Here is a 24,760-nt window from a genome sequence, read left to right as displayed (position 1 = left end):
TTATTGTAAAATTAATCAATTTTTCAATTGTTGTTTCCCATCACTCACATGAACACTAATACGACACAAACACTGAGATACATATGATCTTTAAAATATCGAACACGAGTACACAAATATATATTATATAATTATGAATTATATAAATTGACAATAAAGATTTATATGCACTAAGTATGAATCATTTTTTTTTTGCAGAAATATGTTTTTCATTACTAATTTGAAAAAAATTGTTTCTTATTTTCATAATCATAATAAAAATTTATACAATAAAAGTTTGAGTTTTTAAAAAATTAATGTATTTATCATTTTAAAAATTGTGCTACACCCGTGTTAAAATTGTAAAAAATTTAATAAATATTTTTTAAATTAAACACTTAACTTATAAATGTCTTACGAGTGTCATATGAGTAGTGTCCGATACGTGTGTCCTACATTTAAGAGGAGTGTCCGAACTTTATAGATTGATGGATTAAACACTCATTCACAGGGATTGGTCACACGTGCTGGCAAAAAGTGTTACTGGCAAACTCCTTAGGCTTTTAGTACTTCAAGTTCTTAATTATTTTTTAATGTACTTTTTTCCTTAAACATCATTTCATGAAACGCAACGTTTCTGGTCTTAATATCTTAATCAAAGATTATGCAATTAAGCAGGACCAAATCTCTAATTAAGAGTATTAGTGGTCGAAGGAAGAAGTAGAAAATTAGATTGAATAGTGTTGAAAATTAACCTAAAACTCATCACACTTACTTGAAGGGAGTGATTTTGTAGTACATTTTTCCCCAGAAACCGATAAGTCGTAAATAAGTTCCAATGAAATGTCGTAATGAGTTTTGCAGTGCATCTTCCCACGAAAAACCACTGAAATCGAAAACTCATAAATAAGAGAGAGATAACAATTATTAAAGTATTTGGAACACTTGTTTTATGCACACTACCTTAAGGTGTGTTTGGCAATCAGTCTCATTCAATGTAACTTCAAAATCCATTTTTTTTAGAATGCCAAAACCCCACTTGAAAGTGATTTAAATGGTTTCCGAACTCACATTATCTACGACAGAAGGCTAATTCGGTATTAGTATTAGGTATATTTCAATTTCATCTCATTTTAATTCAATTTAAATATTTTATATTGTCTTAAAAAGTCCACATTTTCAACAATTATTTATTAATAATGCATTTTTAATGAGTAATATTCTTATTATGATGTTATTTATTTTAAATATATATTGTAAATTATATTAATTTAAATGGTATCCTCGTAATTTAACTATATAAAATGTTATGTTTTGTTTGGATGAATAAAGTTGATGTGCGACGATTTGGAGTGAATGTGTAAGGATTTGAGACTAAAGTGTAAAAAAGTAAGTGTATTTGAGTTGAAATATATTAAAGTGCGGAATTGTGAGTAAATTTGATTGAAGTTTAGGAGTGATGGTTGTGATAAATTGAATAATTTATTTTGGTATTATTAAATAATTATTTTCAGAATAATATGTAGAGTGAATTGTACAATAAACTTATTTATAAAAAAGATAAAATATATAAAACAAAGTATGACATCATATAATATGATAAAAAAAATGTATTATTATATATATTATTGCATAAATGATACATCGTCATCATTCTCTCTCGTCTTACTCAAAATCACTACTATCTAAATTTGGTTTCTAAACTTGTTCCATGAAAAAAAAAACAAAGATAAAACGGAAAAACACCACCATCTTACATGACTTTCCTCACCCATCTTTCTAATTTGTATTTAAGAGTAAAAGAGAAATAACTATTCACGCAAATTCACTCTCCCTCTTCCATACCTTACTTTTAAAATCCCTAAAACAACAAAAAAAAATACCTCTTTTTTCCTCCTACCTAACAACAAAAATAACATTAATCAAAGTCATAAATATCCATTCAAATCCTTCCTATTGATAAATATTCACATGTAAAACTCTTAAATAACATACCTTAAAATTTATTTTCTACACAAAAAAGATAGATTGGATTTATGAGATTTGTCTCTATGCATATCTTGGTAACCCTAAACAAAGAAAAATAATATATATCTAAATATCATCAATGAAAATTAAGATCATTAAAGAGGGATTTTTTTTCATCTTTATAGATTTAGGAAACAAATAAATGAAGAAATATTAAGACAGGGTTTGTCACGGGGCATTCAGATGGGTTGAATATATGGTCAGCAGCATCCTCGTCATCTCCAAAGAACTAACCAGACATTTTTTTTATAAAAAAAAAAAATAAAATTCAAAATTAGGTGTAAGAATTCTCATTACATTCAATTATATTACATTATATAATAATAATAGTATAAAAAGTCTGCTTTGAACAATAAATAAAATGAATAAAGAAAGGTTGAAAATAAAACAGGTATGAGGAGTTTGCAGCCATAAAAAACTGACGCACATCGAGACATTCTTGTGTTGGGTTGAAGTCCTGTAATGCTCTCTTCCATGGCTTTCTCTGCGCATATTTGCCGTTTCCCTTCCTCACGCGCCGACATCGCTTTTCCAGAAACTCTCACCAGAATCCGGTGCCGGAAACCTTTCTCCATCCGATGCTCCGACGATTCCGCTTCTGCGTCTGTGGGTTCCGAGTTCAACCCCAAGGTCTTTCGGAAGAACCTTACTCGGAGTAAAAATTATAACCGCAAAGGCTTTGGGCACAAGGAAGAGACCCTCCAACTCATGAATAGCGAATACACCAGTATGTTTTCTTGAATTGAGTTCAGAATTAGTGTTTGAGTTCTTTTGATGTGCTTTTGAATTGATTTGCATGATAAAGTTTGGTGCTTTCTTTCTGGGCATGTGTTTATTTCGGTTCAGAGTTAGAGGGCGAGAGAGATTGGATAACTCATTGTTGGTTGTGTTATTGTGTTGGGACGGTTTTCTTTCGTTTTACGGAAATTGAACTATTGTTAGTTTTTAGCTATTTTTATTGTTGGGAGTTTACCTAAGATATGGTTCTGTGTAATTGCATGTCATGTTTTGTTCGTTCTGTGTAGTGATTTTGTCATGTGTACTATTTTCTGTAATTTTAGGTGACATCATTAAGACTTTGAAGGAAAATGGGTTCGAGTATACATGGGGTAATGTCACAGTGAAGCTGGCCGAAGCGTATGGTTTCTGTTGGGGAGTTGAGAGGGCTGTTCAAATTGCTTATGAGGCCAGAAAACAGTTTCCTACTGAGACACTTTGGCTTACCAATGAAATCATCCACAATCCTACCGTTACTAAGGTCTCTTTGGATTTCCTTCACCATCAATTATGTCGATTTCTTTAATAGTTTGAAGTTATGCCATTCGGTTCAGGAAGTTGATAAAAAGGTTTATTCATGTCCTGAATTTGATGGTTGATTGCTGCCCTTTTTCTTGTACACACTGTTTTCTAATGTTCATAAATTATTAATGCAGAGGCTACAGGATATGAAAGTGAAGAATATTCCTCTGGAAGAAGGTGCTAAACAATTTGATGTTGTCGACAATGGTGATGTAGTCATATTGCCAGCTTTTGGAGCTGCAGTGGAGGAGATGTTGACTTTGAGTGAGAAAAATGTTCGGATTGTTGATACAACTTGTCCATGGGTCTCAAAGGTACTCTTTTGTATAGATTGTTTGGTATTGTGCTGATTTGCATAACTTCAATTCGTATGTATTTTGTCATGTATCACCAAATACTGAGACTGTTTCTTCAATAAATTGTCTTTTTTAAGGTATGGAATTCTGTTGAAAAGCACAAGCAAGGAGATTATACCTCTGTAATTCACGGTAAATATAACCATGAGGAAACTGTGGCAACTGCTTCTTTTGCTGGAAAATATATAGTTGTGAAGAATATGTCAGAGGTCTGTCCTAAGTTTCTGCTATGCTCAATTTTTGTGTGGTGAATGCCTTGAAGAATTTGTTGTGATTTTTGTATGACTGTTACTTTATCCAGGCTGAATATGTCTGTGACTATATTCTTGGTGGTGAACTTAATGGATCAAGTTCTACCAAAGAAGCATTGTTAGAGGTATGGTTTTGTTATCATGTGATTAATCTTGCTTTCTAAACCCTGTGGTTTTCACTATCATGATTATTTATTTATTTATGTGCAGAAATTTAAATTTGCTGTTTCTAAGGGATTTGATCCAGACAAGGACCTAATAAAAACTGGCATCGCAAATCAGACAACGATGCTCAAGGGAGAGACAGAAGAGATTGGTTTGTATTTTTTTGGAAGGTTGTGTAACTCACGTATCTCTAATCATAAGTCCTTGTGGTATTTATTTTACTGATCATTTCGCAGGGAAACTACTGGAGAGGACTATGATGCGCAAATACGGTGTGGAGGACATCAATGAGCACTTCATGAGCTTCAACACAATTTGTGATGCTACACAGGTGGGTGGTTTCACTCCCCTGGTGTCTATTGTGGTTGACATGCTTGTTAAGTCTGGTTATAAGTTAGCAGCATACATTATATATTTATATGACATAATTAGGAGTCAGTTTTGTTAGCTTTCTGTCTATTCAACAGCTAAGTTGAATTTTCTTTCAGGAACGACAAGATGCTATGTACAAACTGGTGGAGGAAGATGTGGATCTTATGTTAGTAGTTGGTGGATGGAACTCTAGCAATACATCACACCTGCAAGAGATAGCTGAGGAATATGGGATCCCTTCTTATTGGATTGACAGTGATCAAAGAATTGGTCCAGGAAACAAAATAGCACACAAGTTGAATGTAAGCATGCATAAAGAGATTTATACCTTGTTAAAGTTACTACTCATTTTAACTTTATTATTAATAAAATGTATTTCCTGGACTATCAGCATGGAGAACTAGTGGAGAAAGAAAACTGGTTGCCAGAGGGTCCAATAACAATTGGTGTAACATCTGGTGCATCCACTCCAGACAAGGTAACTTGTAGCCTTTCATTCTTATTCATTTTTGTGGATTTCCCCAGCATACTTCTGCATTTTGTGAAGTTGTAGCAAATGTAGTTTCAGCTCTCATCTTAAACTATCGTACTATTTCCAATAGTTACTTACCAATGAATAACTGATGCAAGCAACCTTTGTCTTGTTTATTTAAATTTCTAATGATACGGCGTGCTTTCACTTTTTGTTTATATTCTATTCAATTTCATCTAATACTATTTTGCATCATTTGTTTTCAAACAGGCTGTTGAAGATGCGCTCATCAAGATTTTTGACTTGAAACGTAAAGAAGCTATGCAACTTGTGTAGAGTAGGTCTGCATACATACATTATCAATGTATACATGAAACGAGGGTTTTATTTCATAGGAGTTATTACAGCCCCCATGTATTGTTGAATTTATTATCAATAACAAAAGTTCCAAGAGTTCTTATAAATGTTTTCAGGTTACTTCTAAGTTTTGGTTACAAGGAGAGTAACATACATCTCTGACTATGCCTTTGTCACTCCAAGGGACATGGGAATAGCTTAATACAATAAATTGAAAAGAGAAGATGCTCATCTTAATGCAGTTGCAATAGCAACCTGTACATTGTGGACAAATCAAATTAAAAAAAAAAGCTTGGCTATAGGAAGTCACCCTCTGCGAGCATAGATTAATCTTTTGCTTGAGTTTTGGGATATTTTGTGGACCATGTTTATGAATAAAAAAAAATTCAAATTCAACTTGATCCTCTTTTCAACTAAAATGAGGGGCTAAACTAACACAAGACATACTAGTGTTGATTAATTTGGCTCTATAACTAAAACAAATACAGGAAATATACATGTATGATGAACTGAGTGTATCTAGATAAGGTAATGCAATATAGCTGTAAAAGTTTTCTTGAGTTGCTTCTGGAAGGCATCCTTCGAGCATTTGTAAAATCCTTGGTTGATCAACGAAAAGGGCACCTCATTGAGGGAGTTTATGTATTTGTATGCCAAAGTACTTATTTGGATAAATCTGCAATAACTACTTACGAAAAAGAAATAAAGAAGTAAAATGAATTAAACTTCTTCAACATGATAAAATCAACCAAAACATTCCCAACTTTTGAAAAAAGTAATGAAAAACTTGTAAAAAGCTTGAGATGCATAAGTTGATTTTAATTTACAAGTTTGATCCATTTACCTCTTGTTTTCTTTTCTGTAAGTGTTAATTAACGAATCTATCCAAATTGAACATAATCCATTATAAATTGCAGTCATCCAACTGAAGAGCAACTTTACCCATCTTGACGTCTCAAGCCATAAGCTAACCACTAATGCTATCAGCTTGCTTAGATAGAGTTGATTCAACAATTTCAGGGACTTTATCAAGTAAGCGGTTCATCTCCTCTGGAAACTCTATCTTTGCTCTGTTAGTCTTTCCTCCAACGAAGACTGTTGTTCCATCTTGTAAAGCCCATATCTGTCAGTTGACCAATAAAAAATCAACAGGTCAATCATATTCAATTTTTCAGTCCTAGTCACATAAATCATGCTATTTGTTCAAAATGTATGTGCTACATTGACATTGACATTTCCTTGAAAAGAATTTTTCAGCTGATATAGCAATATTATTTAGCCAAACAGTCATTATCACATGGAGAGAGAATCAACGTCAAACAATGGTTAGAATAAAATTCACCTGTGAATGAGACAAATAGCTGATGCAAGTAGTGATCATTAGAGCACCAAATCCAGCATATACAACTGGCACACCTGGGTCAGTCTGTATAAATAAAACAATGAGTTAATGACAAAGTTAAAACACCTGCTTGAAAGATTTGAGTTTAAGGTGGCACCTTCAAGTCCAAGCCACTACTTCCTATTGCATCAACAATGACAATTTCTGAGCCATCAATATTGATTGGGAGGTTTGAATTAGGCCGTCTAACTCCCACAAATTTTCCTTCCTTATCGTAAAGGACGATTGACTGTAGATCACGAGCAAGCATAGATCTAAAATTCAACACAACACAACAAAGTAAAAGGGATGAGAAGAGCTGAACATAATGTTTTGGTATCATACACCTAATTTCCAAAAACTTACATTCCCTTAACGTCAGGAGAGTTAATATCTCCAACCGGTAGAAAAGTACCATAAAGTTTCTTATCTCCATTGATCTGTAAAGGTGCCATAGCCAAGTTATACGGTCCTTCATTATCCTTAAGAATTTGCAGAGCAGAAATACTCCAATCTGTCTGATATATGGTGATACCACCATATCTTAAAGGATCATTTACACTGATTGTTTTCCTCATTACTTCTTTCCCATCCATGTTACGAAGGGAAAGATCAGTGTGGAATTGTGAAACCTGTAACATAAACCAAGAATCAACATTTTTACTGACCTTTCCATGCTGAAATTTCATGAATACTGAGTTCAATTGCAATTTTCAAGTAACAATTTCATAGAAAACAAAAATCTCATTTACCTCTCCACTCTCAAAATAATCCATGTAGAATCTGTTGACATGAATCTCTGTATTAAAAGCCTCAGTTGGAGAAGAGAGAAATCCGGAAGGAGCCAGAACATCACCTACAACAAAATTCAGCCCCTGGGGCACAGTGACCGAACCTCTGAAGCTCCCAGCAGCACTAACAGTTCCTCCAGCCATTACAAGTAGCAGTGCTATATGAACTCCAACAGGGGCCAACCGACCTGCAAGTCCTTTAAAGGCATATAAAGATGGTCCTTTCAAGAATACCTATCATCCAAAATTACACTCTATCAGCCCAAAAATATTCAAGTTCAATTTTGGCCAGTAACTAAAAGAATGAAGTAATATTCTATGGTAGTGAATATTGGGTTTTAAAGGGATAATAACACAACAGAAAAAAGGTTGGAAGGCAAGGATGAGAATGTTAAGATAGATAGATGTGTGAACAGTCATATAGAAAAAGACAAGAAACTAAATGATTGTGTATGATGAGGCATTGGTGAGGCACCGATTGATGAAAGATGGCAAAAAATAAGTGAAAGTAGTCTTAACATGTGCAAAGAAGATCACTAGACACACTGGTGAAACAGTACTGCATGGTTTTTGAGTCTATGAAGAGAGATTGAAACCTAGAAAGACATTGAAGGGAATTTTTAAGAGAGATCTTATGATGAGTAAGTATATTATTGATATTTTGGCCTTTAACTGACTCCAATAAAGTTATGTGAACCATGTAGCAAGTCTCACTAAGTAAAATAATGTTTTGTTGTTACTGTTGTTGGTTAATAAAAAATCATTTCCTAAATGTGTCCCATGTGTTTGATTGTAAAGGATATAAGGAAAAACAAATAGTTGAACATGAGTAGGGGAACTACAACCTCGTATCCAGCTCCCATCAAAATAGTACCAACATCTTGGATTGATGCTCTTGGCAATGATTCTGAAAATTCTTGCTTGCGTATGGCCTCAGCAGAATGCAAAAATGACCATCTATGGAACAATTTAAGCCTTCAGTGGAAAAGAAACTTCCCAACTCAGGCATTATGGATACAGAAAAGTGAGAAACAAACCTTCTTGAAACCTTGATGATGGGGAGTTGAGTTGTGTATGTGCAGGCCATGAGGGATGCACCCAGGAGAGCCAACACTCCAAGAAATACAGGGGACGAAAACATGTGATCAAAACCAAGGGCGAGAATCCATCTCCAAGTAAAAAATCCAAATACAGGATTATCTTCAGAGTATTTCTGGATATAAAAGTCAGGGGCTTCACCTTGTTCAATAAGTGTTCCTGGCATAGAAGGATAGGTTTAAGCCATTGTGATCATACTAAAGCACATTTTGCAGTCACAAAATATTCAAGTGATAGTATGTAAAGTTAAAATAGCATCCTTTAAGCCATTATAAGATCACCCAAAAATTTCAGGAGCTTTTGGTTCATCACCAATCCTCTAAATAGTAACAAGGATAAACGTCACAAATACTTATACAGAGCACATTTTGATTTCCCACGGACTTCACTACCAATAAAATAATTGGGTATGAGGAATATAAAAATCTATGGTGATTATCCAATAGCAAAAAATAATTAATAATTTGATGATACTATAAGCGCATGGTTTTATATGTAGCAACAGAAGTTAAAGATGTTTGGTTCTTTTGAACAAACTTCCCATATACATGACTAGTAAAAATAGAATGAAAAGTGAAATCAGTTTTTCTACAAAGTAAAAATAACTTATAAATAATCTGTAGAAGTTATGTTTTATTAGTTACTATAAAATTATGGTTTTAACTGAGGCATAAGCTAATTTAGCTTACAGAAAAAATAATTTTTTTTCTCATCTAAAAGTGTTATGAATGAGTTTTCCCTCCTCATACCCGTTGTCTCAAAAAGGATTGTGCTGTTAATCTAGCAGAATACACTTAGTAATGAAAAATTAGGATAGTTCATTCCAAGTTCTATATTTCTGTGTTTTAATATTCTTGTTGCAATTGCTATAAAAGAGAGAGAAAGAGAAAGAATCTCACTTAAGGAATACTCTTAATCAAGTATCTAAAAGAGTCCAATGAATTAGAGAAAAAGAAACTAAAAGAGAATGGAGAAAACCAATAATCAAGTATCTTCTAGGAATTGGTTTCACCATAATAAGCATAGATGAATCCACAAAAGCCACCATTTGTTTGTTTCGAGTAAACATTTCATGTTTTCATCTTCTATTTTACTTTTAATCACAAAATGGTACTCGATTCATTCCTTTTTAAATATAACTCAACAACAAACTTTCTCGATTTTAGTAAAATATTATAAAAAAAATTATTCTCTCTGTTTCTATATTTAAATCAAATATGGATTAGATAAAGGATAAAGGTATAAATAACTTAAGAATAATTAATGTCGTCTTAAACTTTAAAAATGATAGCTAAATAAAAGTAAAAACCTTTAAAAAAATGACACTTTAAATATATAATTACAAACCTAAATTAACACAGTTTTTAGTTGAATGATGCAATGATTATATTTTCCCTAAAATTCTCTTAATTAATTGACAATGTTTCTATCTTTATATCTTAGAAATATAAGTTTAATGAACAAAATATTGGGTAGCATATGTAGCATGTGGTTAATCGAGAGCAATGGAAAGAAAGAAAAGAGGAAAAGTGAAGCATATTATGCATACCCAAAGCCATCAAAGCAGCAGCAACGAACATGTCCGCAATAGCCAATGGCAAACTAGAGAGAATCTGCAAAGTCTTTCTTCTGAACACGATGAGCACCTCAAAAGGGCCTCCCTTTTTTTTCATTGAGCTTTGTGGAACATCCCCACTGTCAGAATTGGTGCTATCATCCTCAGTGAGTGGTGGAGGGGAAGTTTCTGATAAGACAATCTTCTGGGACACGCTCTTCCCTTTGTTTTTGACATCTTGGGAGCTTTTCAGCTTGCAGCTGATGGTGAGTGGAAGCTTGTGAGCTCTGTTTGCAGCATGGGCATGGGTGTTGTATGAGTGTGAGAATGGATTGAATTTGAAGAAGGGGTGAAAGATAGGGACTTTGAGGAAATGGGTTTTGGGAAGACATGGATTTGTGGAGTTTATGGCACTGAAAGCCTTCATGGATCCAAACTTTGGGAACACTGTCCGTTGAGGATTCGTATTTAACACTCTGCGTGCCACCCATAACGACCACACCAGTTTCTTTATCCAGATACTAGATATTTTTCATATAATAGTTTTTTTTTTTTTTATCGATAACAATTATTATTATTATTATTACTAGTGGAAACACTTATTTTATTCAATTTTTACAATAATAAAAATTTAATATATATACAGAAATAATAATTTTAGATGAGTCGAAAATGAAAAAAAAATAACATGTAAAAAATATGATAAATTGATTAAATAATTATTTTCTTCTTTTTGATTTAAGTTTTTTTTCTTTTTCAAGTTTTTTTTCTTCTTTCATTGGTGGGATCAGAGGGTGTGATGATGTTCACGTTAAAGTTAGGAGTGACTTGATGGTAGATACAAAAGAATAATGATTTTAATAAAAAATATAGTTGCTTGCAATGGAGTGAAGAAAGTGATTGGAAATAAATGTTATTTTATTTTATATGTGAGATTTGGTGTTGAAACGCGTGAGAGTATGCTCTTTCTTTTTTCTTGTTTTTGCCTTAAAATAAGAAATTAAAGAAAGAATGCGGAGTTAGTTTGCCTATAAAAACTGTATATTAATAATAAATTAAAAATAATTTTATTTTTTAAGTAAAGAAATGACAAAATACTCAATTGTATTAATAAAATTCAATTGTATTAATAAAATGAAATATATTAAATATAAGTAAAATTGAAATAAATTTAAATATAAAAAAATGATTATAATGGGAAATCTCTTTTATATATAGATATAGATTATTATTATTTGGGTTGATACTCTTTTGATATCTTTTTCTTAATCTAAATTTTTCTGTGAGAAAAAAATATGCTTTTCAAACATAACTATATGTTTTGATTTTGAAATTGTATAAATATAAAAATTCAAATTATATAAAAGTTTACATAGTGATCATTATTAAGATGATATCATGGATTCAATGGTTAGATTCGTAATTACTATGAGAGTAAGTGTTGGAGTCAGTTAATTATTTCCCTTTGTGAAAGTATACTATGGAAAAGAATGTGATAAAAAGAATAAATTGTATTTAATATAACAGTGAATATAAATTAAATTTAAAAACAATTTAAAACAAAAAAGAGAGGAAAAATAAAATATTAAAGTATCAATCACTTTAATTACCAACTTTTGAGAATTATTATTTTAAAGTGTGGTTGAATCTTTAACCTACCAGATAAAAAAATGTACTTTACAAAGTAAAATATAAAATTATAAGTAATTAAAATAGATAACTTGTTGTACTGATAAAAAAAAGACAATTTGTAAAGTCAGTAAACAATAATTTCAAAAAATAACTATTAAAATTATCAACAGTACAATCCTACAAATTAATGATTCTTTTTCTTTAAAAAAGAGTATAACCTTACATAAAATAAAGTTCTCAATTGAAAACAAAACAATTGTTATAAATTTCCTTGACCAACATATATAACTTTTATTTTTCAAAATAAAATAAAAAATTTAATCCATTATTTGATTATTATAAATTGCCTTTTCCAGTTTCTATCCAATTTTTGATTGTCTTTAATCACCAGGAAACATTTATGAATTATCATTAAAACGATCTTGTATTTACTACGTTGATTTCCCTTAAATGTTTTTATTCTATATTTTCATACACTTTAATTGTATTTATACTTCGTAAATATTCATAAAACATACGAAATATTCATTAATTTATTAATTATTAACAAATGAAGGTTAATCTATAATTGGATAACTTCACTTTTGGTTTTAAAGGGGTAAAACAAATGCAAATGCGTGATCATAAAGATAGTATAGGAATTATTAATTACATATTCATGTATAAACCGTGTTAAAACATTCGCTAGTTTACATTACAGAACAAAACAGACATTAAAATGACTTTTGAAACGTGGTTTCTTAAATAGAAAAAAGAAAAAAAGTAGCACACAAAATTGATTAACGTTCCCAAATGAAGTATTAATTAACATACCATTAAAGCAAATGATGCAAAAAAGACTACACTGTTACCTCAATTACTTCAATGGCTTACACAACCTATCTGATAAACATCTCATGGGTTGAAAACTATAATTGTCTCAGTAGGGAGGTACGGTGGAAATCTGTAATTGTAGGTTACTGCTGCTGAATCACTTTCAATGAATCTTCTAAAATGAAACAGCTCCTTGTTTTGAAACTGAAAAGGATGTCAGTTTTAGACTCTAAACAATGATATTGGTTGCTGATATCCTTTTAGTACAAAAAAAATCCTGCGAATACAGAAAATGCAAATTAACAAACGTAAATCTAAGCATGACTATAATAACGTGTTCTAAGAGTGCCCCCCAGTGGCAGGAACTGACGATGAAGTTTGATAATTTAATCATGGTTATGGATTTTATTTTATATGAAACTTTGTTACTAAGGAACGAAATATTACACAAACTTAAAGCTCAATTGACGGTTCCCTCTTTTCAAATACTTGGTCTGATGTTAATGATTTTACCCCAAGCCAGACTTCCATTCTAGTTTCCATGTTGATGATGATGGAGTCATAGTAGTAAAAGAATGGAGGGTGAACATGTAGATGATGAAAATAATACAATATGTACCAAATTGAATTTTGAATGAAACTGAAAATTCAATATATATGAGATAGAATTTGGAAAATAATTTAGAAATGCTGTACACTGAATAATATCTGTTTCCAAAGAACTGTAGACAAAATGCTTTGATTTGACCCTCTCCCCCCAGAGACACAATGCCAAGAACAATAAAAAAAGGAACCCTGTGTGCATGTGCCTGATTACGGGGCACTAACATGAGTGTAATCGCTCCTCTTTTACCTTCATTTTATTTGGAGGAGCGGAACACCAGATCAGCTCTGCTTTGTTAACAGCTCAATGTCAGATCCGACTTCTGCAATCTTGGCATCCTTAGAGCCCTTAGCTGCTTTTGCAATGTTCAAAACATCAAAATCCAGAGCTATTTTTCTGACAAGACCCTCAAGCATCTGATTGAAGAAGATTAGAGAAATGAAATTTGAGTGAAGCAATTCAGAGGCAGATATGCTTCAAAGCAAATGAATTTATTATAAAAAATAAATTGTCTAGTGTGACATTTTGTTGAATAATAAGCTTCATTATTAGTTCTCCCAGATTCATGGATTGTCTGCACATAAATATTTAAGACACAAAAAGGATGTTTTTTATTTAATTGTTAGCTCATGATTTCGGAATAAACAAAGTGTTATTTTGATTCTAGACCCTTAGTATAGTATATAATAACATAATGTCATTAAGTCGTTTCTTTAAGTAAATCGGGTGCCTTAAGACAAAGGTGTTCCACTGACTAGGATATGGAACACAAACCTGCAGCCAAAACAATTTGCAAATAGGTTGAGTAGCAGCAAGAGTATAATAGGGTGATAAATGGATTGGAACATCGTGTTTTAAAAAAAGTAAATTGTAAAAAAATAAGCAAAAATCATGTAGTAAAGTTGAGACACAAATGCAGACTAGCTTGACTTCCATAGTCTATACAAGAACAAAAGGCTTATCCCATTACCCAGACTAGCTTCACTTCCATCCTCCATAAAAAAAATAGAATCTATGCACAAATACAAGATGTGCAACAGTAGACAACGGATATATACTATAAAGGATTTGGATAATCAGTATTCACAAAAGCAGATATTAACAAACATACAAAATCGTGTATTTAAATGACATTGAGATGTAGCAGGTAGAACAGTTTGCCTTATATAGAGACAAAGAATGTGTATTATCAAACACAACACATCAGATAGAAACTTAAAATTACCAGAGATCCAACAGCAACCAAAGCACGAAATTTGGAATCAACTTCTACATTTTCATCCTCGGCAAGCTACACAAAAACAAAATGCATAGTTCAGAAATAATAACATCTAAAAGTAAGATATTTGATTTTGAATAATCCAGACACATACAAAATCTAAAGCAACACTGACTCGCTCCTTCTGTTTCAAGTGTGTAGAAGCTTTGAATTTGGAGGTTTTTCATTTACGGGGAATATGGCAGAGCATAAGAAATGCAGGTTAAGTATGACCAAAATTAGCATTGTTTAGGGGTAGAAATTTGCACTATTTAGATATAATATTGATGGGGATGCCACATATAATTCAATCTCAGTGGACGACATGACCAAATGTTTTAGGTGTCATCAAAGTCTCTCAAATCCCAATGGAAAATTCTACAAGACAAGTATAATAGACCCAAAGATTCTCCTACAACCACAAGCATCTACTGAGGAGGAGACAGATTCTCCTACAAGCGGTTTGATCATGTGAGAGGAACAATAGATCCAACAGTGAGAGGAGGGAGAGAATCGAAGATAATCTAATTAACAAGAGTATAAGACTAGAAGGAATAGTGAAGAAGAAGGAGGAACAATTTAAAAGACCTTGTCCTAAATGATTTTATTGAAATTTTGTTTTTTGGCAGAGACTAATGGAATTGATCCAAGTCAAATTTACCTAGTAGGATAAGAGGTTTGGGGATGTAGTGGTGATTATCATGGCTAGGTAAAAACAGCATAAGACATACCTCAAGGGCTGCTGACAGAACTTGAGATTGACCTTCTTGATCCTTTGATTCAATCAACAGCACAGCATAACTGCGAGGATCACATAAGAAAAAGTTATTGCATACTTACATTCTGGACCATTAATATTGCACTTATAAAGGCAAATAACTGCAATGATAAAATGTGAACTGAGATCTAAAAGCCACAACCACTTTTTGCGTCTATACTTTTGCTTATGCAGCAGGATGGTGAAGAATAGTAGAGTTACACACCAAGCACAAAAGAAATCCAGATGCGAATTACCCTCCCTCTTCCATTTTTTTCATCCAAAAAGATAACATTTAATCGTTCTTTTATTTTCTTGGAGTGGGGAAGAGGTATTAAAAAAACCAGAAAGCGCTGAAGCATTTCTGCACCTGAACACAGACTGTATCTTCTATTTGGAATTAACACAACCAAAAGAGAGAGACAATTTCCAAAAGCTAAACATACAAATAATAAAAAAGTAAATCAAGATGAAAAACTAATAGTGGAATTATGTGAGCCAAATAATAATAATTGATAATACACTGTTTTTTTCCCAGAACAATGTGCACTAACTCAGTCAAGAAAATACTAGAGTGTTTGTACCAAGAAAAGGACTTACTTTAGTAACAAGGTAGAGTATGACAGCTGCAAATTTTTGTTTGGAGATGAACTACAACTTGAGAAAGCATCAAGTATCTGCCCAAGAAAAAATGAACAAGGAATTTTCAGAAATGAATTTTTTTAAGCAAAAAAATAGTCCAAGTCATTGAATTGATGAATTGATACCTGTCTGTCAGTATGATGAATTGTGAAAATTTATTAAAAGACACATTTAAAAGTCAACGTATATCTTCAAATTAATGAATATCACTAAAAACACATGAAAACAGAGGAACAATAAAAAGTTCTAAATTCATCACACAAGGTATGCATTTATAAATCCTTTTTTCTTAACAACAATGTTACATAATGAATCGTTTTTCTCAACAATGTATAAGAAAATTTCTACACTAATGTTAGTCTATCAAGCAGTTCTACAAATCCTTCAAAAATTCAAAGTAAGAAAATTACAATAAAGAAATGCTAACCTCACTACGATGTTTCTGCAACCAGTTGTAGAAGCACGAATTCCTGAAGAGATTAGTTACAGCACGGATGCTGGTCAACAGATTTGCAGGAATTGTTGGATTTACAGTGACTTTCTTAATCACTTCCACAAGTATGTCTGGATATAACACAGGAGAAAATCAATAAAAGATTACACACTAACAAAAAGGTAGGAAAAGAAAAATATGCTCCAAGATCAAGGAATATCAGTACTAGGGCATATTTCTGATAGAAACACAAGGATAACCAAAGTGCATAATAGAAGGGGTTGAAAGGGGCACAATGTAGAGGAACAAAACTAAGGGAGAGAAAACATAACTAACTACTAAGGTAACTGCTGAAAGGGTATATATTAATTGGTATAAATCTTTTCATTGTGTCTCTCAACTGCAAACAAGCAGTGTGGGGTGGTACCACTAGCATTACAATGTTTACTTGCAACTAATCAAAGAGTTAGTGTACAGACAGCCCACATGGTCACTGGTACAGGAGAAGTATGATGAGATGTTAGGATTCAATTGCAAGGTATGGGACTTGACTCTCACACTAGAAACATGGAATTCTATTGCGGTTCTCACTTCTCTCAATGTTCACACCAAAAGAATGGGATTCTATTGATTGCTATCATAATTTGATGTCAGAAAACAAAATGATGGCAAGATTGATACCGTTTTCTGCTTCAAAATGCTTGTGAAGTAAAATAGACCCATCTGGATGAAGAACAATTATCCTTATGATATCAATGACTGCATAGAGAAAGCACAACAAGAAGTAAGGAAGACCATTTTCCTAAAGACTAGAAAAGAGATTTAAGTGAGGACAAGAAAGAAAATGAAAAAAGAAATTCCAATGGTTTTGTGAAATTAGCAATGGAAATTTCTTGAAGTACAACAAAAAGGAGCAACAAGAGACAATAACTAACCAGGAAATATCATTGAAATAGGCCATGATCGAACCAGATTCAGTAACAAGTCTATATCAGAGTCTGCAAATTTACTAGAATGATAATGTGAAGTGTCTTTCAGAATTTTAACAATGGCACCCAGTCTAGAAACATTGAGCTCAGTCAAAGACAAGTTCTGTTTTTCCTGCATGAGATTGACAAAATAAAACCGATTTACAGAGCACATCCAGTATTTGAATCCATGTATGCTCGCTAAAAGTTGAAGTCCACTTGCTAAGACAAGCGGCTTTATTGTTATTATTTCTTTCTGATACATAGTTCAATTGCACGGTTTCTCTTTAGGTGGTTGGAAGTCATGTTTCATAACCCGTAGATTCCAAGTCTTTCATCAAAAGGCATTTTAAGTTATCATCATCAACAAGTATATTGGGGTTTCAAATGATCATGGATAAAGCAGATACGGAAGATTAAAAAATTCCCCAATCCTGACCATCGCAACTTTGAAATTCCTTTTACCAAAAGTATATGATTTTAACAGTATGTATAACAAATTAATAACCAAAGAAGAACAAAAAATATACCATATCTACCTGGTCAGATTGTAATGTAATATTGAACTCAGTAATCTTTTTAAGGATCCCGTCAAACTGAGCTGCATCAAAAACAAGCATCCCTTTCTGACAACAGAAGTAAAAAGCGGGTATGAGCTATCAAATTACATGATTAACTCAAAGAGGGAAAAAGTTCAAATTTCCTCACAGAAATTGCTTAAAAAATTATTACACAATTTTTAGCACTATCCACTTCCAAATGGAATCAAATTAGTTGTCCGTTGAGCAACATTTCTATAAATATGATATACTGGCCCGTCTGACTGCTTGTCTTCTAATAATAGTAGCAGTAATAATAATAATAATAACAGAAAAACCATGAAGGTCAAATTACAGTGAAATCAAAACTTTAGAGTTACTTGCCACCAATTTTCTAAGGTGAAACCCCATTTGCAACTAATAAACAAGGGCATCATCAAGAAACATTAATAGTCACTTCTTCCTATTGAGCTCCACTAGAGCAATATTCTGTGCTTACCGAATCAAGGGATCCCTATCTTAAATACACCGTGAAAGTAGGGTACATAGACCACAATTACAGAAAAATAAAAATTACAAATTCCTTATGCCAAAACATACCAGATTGGGTGCTAATGTTATATTATAAATCTACACTTATGTTTAGGACACAAAAAATAACATGCTGGGACTAAGGATTTTGCTACATAGCCTGGCTTTAACTGCCCACATATCATGTAACCCAAATTTAAAAATAAAAATGCATTGTTTTTAATTTTAATAGAAAAGAGAAAAAAATACTACTTAGTAAAAGAAAAAACAGATCATTTGCATTTTCCAGACTTAAGAACTCCCAGGTTGAAATGTATTTCCTGAAGACAAAATATGTCAACAACATCCAAAACAAAGGGATAGCCTGGCTTTAAGGACCCACAGATCATGTAACCCAAGTTAAAAATTAAAAATGCATTTTTTATTTTAATAAAAAAGAAAAAAAAAACTACTAAGTAAAAGAAAAAACAGATCATTTGCATTTTCCAGACTTCAGAACTCTCAGGTTGAAATGTATTTCCCCAGGACAAAATATGTCAACAACATCCAAAACAAAGGGTATGAAAGCACACCTTAGGAATATGCTTGAAAGTGGGTTTTGCAGAATTATCTGTCATTAAAAATAAATAAAAAATAATTGGGATGAGTAATACAAGCACGTGATACATACAAGATGAACGTAATGAAACACATGAACAACCACATAAAGCTGAACTTTTATTACCAGACAAATAAGAAGGTTGTCCTGGTACGTAAGCATGGGCTGAAACAGAAATAAATAAATAAAATGAAATAAAAAAAGGAGGACAAAAAGGACAATGGACGTCATTGACCACCATCAAATTTTTTTATTTAACGGATATTTATACTTACAGCCAGTATAGGGATCTCGAAATGAAGCATCAAAAGTAACATTGTTTTGTCCAGTATTTTGAAGAATGAACTGTACAATTTGCTCACGAAAAGAAAGTGGAAGATTCTCCTTGAGTAGCCATTTATCAGCAACATCATATGGATTATCTGGAGACATTAAAGTTTTTTTATTAGTCAGCAATTTTCATTCACAGGCATAAACAAGGACGAGGTTTGATTCTTAGCATCTAGCATGGGTCAAATAAGACAAACAATTGCAAGTGACAAGAAGGCTTAAAGCATAAAATGGGCAATAAAGTTTCCTATAAAGCTTAATGTACAAGTACATCAAAATGATATCTTAGAAACCTCAATATCTTCCGAGGTTCTAATAATTAAACCAATTGTAAAAGAGGGTGGTATGTTCACATCACAGAACAGAGGAATAAGGGACAAAGATTTTGAAAAGCTTGACACATTCTCTTCTTCATAAATATCTCTCTACTGTCTTAAAAGTACTGTGACTTCAGGCTTCAGAGCATAAGCGAAAATCAAATGCAAGGAAAACAGAAATATGAGTGCTATTTTACTACCACACCTCCTTTTTTTCTATACAGGACACTCCAAAACAACTGCTTCCTTTTATTAGTATATTGACCAAGTAGCACACATGCACATATTCTGGAAATTGATGCAATCTACCATAACAGTTTTCGATAACTTGGCCCAGTAGTTCATATTACACGATCCTGATTATCTAGTGGAATATGAATAAATCCATCTACTTCTCCAAGTTCTCATAACTGAATTAGACAAAATATAATGAACTAATGAAATAATAATTAATATGTTTCTACTGACCCTAATAAGTCAGTTAAAGTCACTATTCCAAAACATCTATAGAACAACAAGATAACCTCTCCTAATGTGGCACAAGAAAGTGAATCCGTTCACTATTAAGTTAGGATTAAACATGCTGCCTGGAGGTAAAAATGCATACCTGATCTATTGTATGGCAGCTTACGAATAGGCATACCATCACCAATATCCACATCAAACACTGAGCATCACAGGTAAAATGTATAAGAAATGAATCTGAAGAAGGCAAACCTAATCAAGTGTTCAGGGAAACAAAGGAAACTGACCATGATCATACTGAATACCATCAAAAATTTGAGGATTTGATTCCTCAGGTCCATCAACAACTTCACCGATCTTTAAGTAAATGTAAATTGTTATTTAAAAAAATCTTATAATATCATCTACATTTGCCACTGCAACTTGGATTTGAATTAGGCAACAGAAATAGACAGTTTAAGTGAAACACAATAGAAAATTAAAAGTTGTATAGAACAAAGGGAATTACTTTATCCCACTTCTGTTCTCCCATGTTCCATCCATATGCCACCCCATTATCCCCCTCTCTGACTACTTTTGTCTGGCCATCAGTTGTTCCTGTTCAGAATCAGAAGATGCTTAAAACAGAAAGAATGACAAACACTGGGCTCGAATATGCAAGAAATTTATAACACAGTTCAAAAGAGGAGGGGGTGGGTGGGTTCATTCTAACCATGTATCATGCACAAGTATAAATCACAGAATGTCATTAGCCAACAGGTATTACAGAACTGTTGAAAACTTATAAGTTATGACTAATTTAATGCTACAATTTCATTCAATCAAGCTTAGCTCTCCTATCTAAAAAGATATTCAAAACCGGAAATAGCATGTGATTACAAAAGGTGGGCAATCTTCAGCAATGTGATGCCATCACTTGCAAATTACATCTGTCTCCCCAACCCCAATTCCAACACTCCAAACGAAGAAACAAATGGTGGGTGTAGGGCATTTGAAGAAGAAACAGTTAAAACTATACCTGGGATCTTCAGTGCCTCCAAGCCAGGTAACTCTTCTAATTTCAATCCTCCAACCCGCTTCCTAGCAAAAATAAACAGATCAAGCTAAGTTCACCAATAATACCAAGAGATAGCTAATCCAAGCATAGCATAATATATATTTAAAAATTAAAAATAAGCCATGTATTCACCAAGGACAAATGAACCATATATTTCCAGAGTCAAGTGAAAATCTTGGTTAGGAAATTCACAATATGGACAGACAAGAAAAGGAAAAACTGATGTGACAAGGAAGTAGCAAGCACATTATGACAACCAAATGAACAAAACATACCTACTAGATTTGTACTGAGAAAGTTCTGAAGTGTATAAATCAAGCTCTAGCTGTTCAGCAACATTATTCTGATCTACAGTCCAAATGCGTACAACTCCATCTGAACATGCAGTCACAATATCCCCATTCTCCATAAATTTTGTATCCCAAACACAACCAGGATGTTCTATGCTCTGAACACAAACTCCATCTGGAAAAGTTTCAAGAGAAAAAAGTCTGTAATTTCAAATCAGAGATACATAAGTTGAGGCAAAAAAATCAACACAATAGCCCGTGAAGTAAAACTGATGCCTTTGAGCTTTTTACAACCTTAGAATATTCATGCACATGGCAAGTTGAATAGTGAAAATGAAAGAGAGAGGTCTCTTCATATGACACTACAAAATAAAATGTGTACTCTTATAAAAGATAATTTATATTTTCAAAAACAAAGTTGCAAAAATTGTGCATATTGATATAAACCCAAACCTGTGAATTGTAAGAATTATGGCAAATGAAATATAATATAACTGATTAACAGAAGAATAAGTAGTTTCCTAAACATAAGAAAAATAGGAGACACACCCCATCTCCAACCCCTTTAAACTTCCTGAAGACCAACCACCAACATTATTGTGTAGCTCACTTAGCACTCCCAAAACTGAACCAGGGCCATTGAAGTAATATATGCTGATAATATTCCTTAGGACCTCTATCATGAGAAGCTATAAAGACGTAATTACCTTTCCAAACTTTGGCAAAACGATCTTCGCTACCACTGACAATAAGTCCCGATGCATGTGAATCAACTGAATAAACAATGGCAGTGTGACCGACCATCTCCATTAACACTTCACCACTTACTGCCCATAATCTAAGAGAACTGTAACAACAAAAACAAGAAAGGCAAGGTATATGTATTTTCTGAAGCACAACCAGGGTTTCATTAATTAGATCAAGGGGAGTGTGTGCAGAAATGAACCTACCCATCATGTGATGCAGATAGGATTCCAAGACCAGACATCACAGACAACCCACGAACTGTATCTGTACATTCCTCAAAGGTCATCAGCATTAGCAGTAACATTAACAACAACAGGTGGGAGGAATGTAGTCCGTAACGGCATAAAAGAATATAATATGATTGCGAAAACATGTTACCAAGGCAGCATAATTGCTACAAGCCTACAACCTCTCTGGCCTTCATTTATTTGGAAAACATGAGCCAAATTGGCAGAAAATAACCAATTTGATAAAATAAAACGATCTCAAAAAAAAATCCACTCACAACACAAATATGACAAGCAATATATTAAACTTGAACATTAAATTATAAATTCCTCATCGCCAAAAGAAATGTACAAGGAAAATCTATAAATTATCACATGTGCATACAAAAAGAAATGTAAATTTCTAAAAAAATAAAAGATTAAAATGCAACATGCATGTCGAACCGCAGTAAAACAAACCTGAATGTCCTTCAAAGGTATGTATGCAAGTTTTTCCTCTCCAAAGCTTTAAAGTAGTGTCACTTGAACCTAAAATTGTGAGACCGTAAGTTTGACAAACTCAATGCACTCCAAATCATTCCAAAAAATAAAAGTATTTTAGGTAACAAGATCTCACATACACGTAGGCAGAACCCCAAGTATAAATTCTCCCTTTAAATCATTACTATAAACTGACACAAGATAATAAAAAAAAATCCTGACATAAATGAATTAACGAGTAGCTATACTACACTATACCTACCAGTAACAAACTCTCCTGAGGGCAGCTTTATAACTGCTTGGACTGGTGCCTTATGGGCTTCCCACGTCTCTACAGCTTCCCCATTTCTCCACCGTCTTAAGGTACTACGCAACAGTAAAGTGTGCAAAAAATTATCAAAATTGAAGCAAAATCAGTTCCAACTTCTAGGAGACTTTGAAACAAGGAATTCAAGCAAACTGAAAAATAACTAGAATCAAAATAATTGATATTGTTAAAATAAAACCAAAAACCCTACCAATCAACAGAAGAGGACACAACATCCCCTTCATCAAGCGCAATGCCAGTGACCTGCAACTGATGGCCCTTGAGAGTATGAACCTTCTCACCAGTTTTCAAGTCCCAGACAAAGACCTGAGTGTCCATGCCGCCAGACACAACCCCACCAAGCGGAAACTCCGAATTCGGGGGAATCCACGCCAAAGGTCCCACAAAGCTCGTGTGCCCCAACAGAATCTTGGAACTCACGAACTTGCGGTGGCTGTCCAGAGACCACAACCTAACCGTCCGGTCCCTCGACGACGTCGCTATGGCCTCGCTGCCGCAAACGCATATTCCCCGAACCTGAATTCAACAATCAATGCAAATTGAAATTAAAACGAAAAAAAAAAGGCAAAACGAGGACGTTTGAGTTCTGGAAGTTTGAGATTTTAGATGAAGAATTGAAAGATAAATCTTACATCATCTTCGTGACCCCGAAGCTCGCAGCGCAACTGGTATTCTTTGAAATCAATGTCCATTTTGAATGTGATCGAATGAGAGAGAAAGGTTTGAAGATCGCTACACACAACACAGAAAAATGCTTCCTTGCTTCTCTTCTTCTACTTCCTTTTTATTTTCTTTTTCTTTTTCTTTCTTTGGGCTACAAAGTTCACTTCTTCGAGTCCACTGTTATATATAAGAGAGGTAAAAAATATGTTTTATTTTCCGGTGGTTATTTTGAAATCAAATATAATTATTTTTTTAACAAAAATAGTTTAAATTAGCTACTCTCTAAAATACTTTTTATATTTTTTTCTTTAACGATAACTATTTTAAGAGTTATTATCAATGTATCTTTTTATCATTATTTATAAGTTCAATTTTAATGTATTTTAAAAATATTATCAATATTTAAGAATATTTTCGTATGATAATTTATTGCAAATTTAAAACATAATTTATATATTAAAAATTATGCATTTAAATTGTAATATAATTTAGGCATTCTCATTTCGTTTCTTTTGTGGAAGAATTATTATTTTCTTCACTTCTATATTTAACTTTCATAATTTGAAGAAGTATTTGATTGGATGAAAATTTTCATCAATACTATTTATCAACATATATTTATTCACACTTAATAACTTTAATGACATATTAGACTATAATAATTAATAAATTTATTATTTTAATTCAGATTCATATAATTGTGTTTAGTTTGACCTTAACTATTTTTTTATTTTATATTTTTTAAATTAGTTAGAGGGAAGTGTCTATCTTTACAAATTGGTAAAATATGTAAAAGTTCGAGTTTTTTTCTTAAGTCAGATTGATACTTGTTAAATCATTTGGGAATTGAGAAATGACTAGTCTTTAAAGAATGTGTGAAGAATTCAATGACAAAAGAACTTAGAGATCAGTCCGTTTTTATTTGTTGTTTAATATTTTATGTTAAACAATCTCAACCTCTTTTATCTTTATTGTTA

The 24,760-nt window shown here is 32.7% G+C and overlaps 3 protein-coding genes across 7 annotated transcripts; 1 reads left to right on the top strand and 2 right to left on the bottom strand.

Moving 5' to 3' along the window:
- Positions 1–2,136: 2,136 nt before the first annotated feature.
- LOC137833067 (4-hydroxy-3-methylbut-2-enyl diphosphate reductase, chloroplastic) lies at positions 2,137–5,386 on the top strand. The gene is made up of 10 exons (XM_068641452.1): positions 2,137–2,734; positions 3,069–3,265; positions 3,441–3,620; positions 3,740–3,871; positions 3,964–4,038; positions 4,124–4,229; positions 4,315–4,409; positions 4,567–4,752; positions 4,842–4,928; positions 5,193–5,386. Exons 1-10 carry the CDS (start codon positions 2,470–2,472, stop codon positions 5,256–5,258), a joined length of 1,389 nt encoding a protein of 462 aa, XP_068497553.1. The 5' UTR covers positions 2,137–2,469; the 3' UTR covers positions 5,259–5,386.
- Positions 5,387–5,830: 444 nt separating this feature from the next.
- Positions 5,831–10,593, bottom strand: LOC137833059 (cytochrome c biogenesis protein CCS1, chloroplastic). Its single transcript, XM_068641444.1, has 9 exons — positions 10,099–10,593; positions 8,489–8,708; positions 8,297–8,408; positions 7,413–7,685; positions 7,027–7,292; positions 6,779–6,935; positions 6,622–6,705; positions 6,222–6,402; positions 5,831–5,964 (listed from the first exon to the last, which is right to left on the bottom strand). Exons 1-8 carry the CDS (start codon positions 10,529–10,531, stop codon positions 6,247–6,249), a joined length of 1,701 nt encoding a protein of 566 aa, XP_068497545.1. The 5' UTR covers positions 10,532–10,593; the 3' UTR covers positions 5,831–5,964; positions 6,222–6,246.
- Positions 10,594–12,499: 1,906 nt separating this feature from the next.
- Positions 12,500–23,951, bottom strand: LOC137813381 (uncharacterized). 5 transcript variants are annotated; one of them, XM_068617442.1, is made up of 23 exons: positions 23,753–23,951; positions 23,311–23,636; positions 23,055–23,158; positions 22,772–22,840; positions 22,289–22,349; positions 22,046–22,185; positions 21,324–21,513; positions 21,010–21,071; positions 20,500–20,588; positions 20,279–20,348; positions 20,134–20,193; positions 19,155–19,301; positions 19,006–19,044; positions 18,854–18,891; positions 17,751–17,837; positions 17,179–17,344; positions 16,925–17,002; positions 16,238–16,374; positions 15,769–15,845; positions 15,143–15,212; positions 14,379–14,444; positions 13,403–13,569; positions 12,500–12,826 (listed from the first exon to the last, which is right to left on the bottom strand). In XM_068617442.1, the coding sequence occupies exons 1-22, from the start codon at positions 23,810–23,812 to the stop codon at positions 13,435–13,437; spliced, it is 2,271 nt and encodes a 756-aa protein (XP_068473543.1). In that variant the 5' UTR covers positions 23,813–23,951; the 3' UTR covers positions 12,500–12,826; positions 13,403–13,434. The 5 variants fall into 5 exon arrangements, with proteins under 5 accessions (XP_068473543.1, XP_068472065.1, XP_068472781.1 ...); XM_068615964.1 differs by having other exon boundaries at positions 17,742–17,837; positions 23,753–23,945; XM_068616680.1 differs by having other exon boundaries at positions 12,500–12,753; positions 17,742–17,837; positions 23,753–23,945.
- Between the last annotated feature and the right edge of the window lie 809 nt (positions 23,952–24,760).

This window comes from Phaseolus vulgaris, chromosome 11 (assembly GCF_000499845.2).
Source record: "Phaseolus vulgaris cultivar G19833 chromosome 11, P. vulgaris v2.0, whole genome shotgun sequence".
Lineage (NCBI taxonomy): Eukaryota > Viridiplantae > Streptophyta > Magnoliopsida > Fabales > Fabaceae > Phaseolus > Phaseolus vulgaris.
The sequence above is the reverse complement of the archived record's forward strand: the minus strand, read 5'-3'. Positions and strand labels throughout refer to the sequence as shown.

Coding starts and splice junctions, on each gene's coding strand:
- LOC137833067 (XM_068641452.1), top strand. CDS start 2,470: ATGCTCTCTTCCATGGCTTTCTCTGCGCATATTTGCCGTTTCCCTTCC. Junction 3,621..3,739: donor CTTGTCCATGGGTCTCAAAG/GTACTCTTTTGT, acceptor GTCTTTTTTAAG/GTATGGAATTCTGTTGAAAA. Junction 3,872..3,963: donor TTGTGAAGAATATGTCAGAG/GTCTGTCCTAAG, acceptor TACTTTATCCAG/GCTGAATATGTCTGTGACTA.
- LOC137833059 (XM_068641444.1), bottom strand. CDS start 10,531: ATGAAGGCTTTCAGTGCCATAAACTCCACAAATCCATGTCTTCCCAAA. Junction 8,409..8,488: donor ATCATCAAGGTTTCAAGAAG/GTTTGTTTCTCA, acceptor ATTGTTCCATAG/ATGGTCATTTTTGCATTCTG. Junction 6,403..6,621: donor GCTATTTGTCTCATTCACAG/GTGAATTTTATT, acceptor GTCAACTGACAG/ATATGGGCTTTACAAGATGG.
- LOC137813381 (XM_068615964.1), bottom strand. CDS start 23,812: ATGGACATTGATTTCAAAGAATACCAGTTGCGCTGCGAGCTTCGGGGT. Junction 18,892..19,005: donor ACAACCTTCTTATTTGTCTG/GTAATAAAAGTT, acceptor TTTTAATGACAG/ATAATTCTGCAAAACCCACT. Junction 15,846..16,237: donor TGCAGAAACATCGTAGTGAG/GTTAGCATTTCT, acceptor TTTCTTGGGCAG/ATACTTGATGCTTTCTCAAG.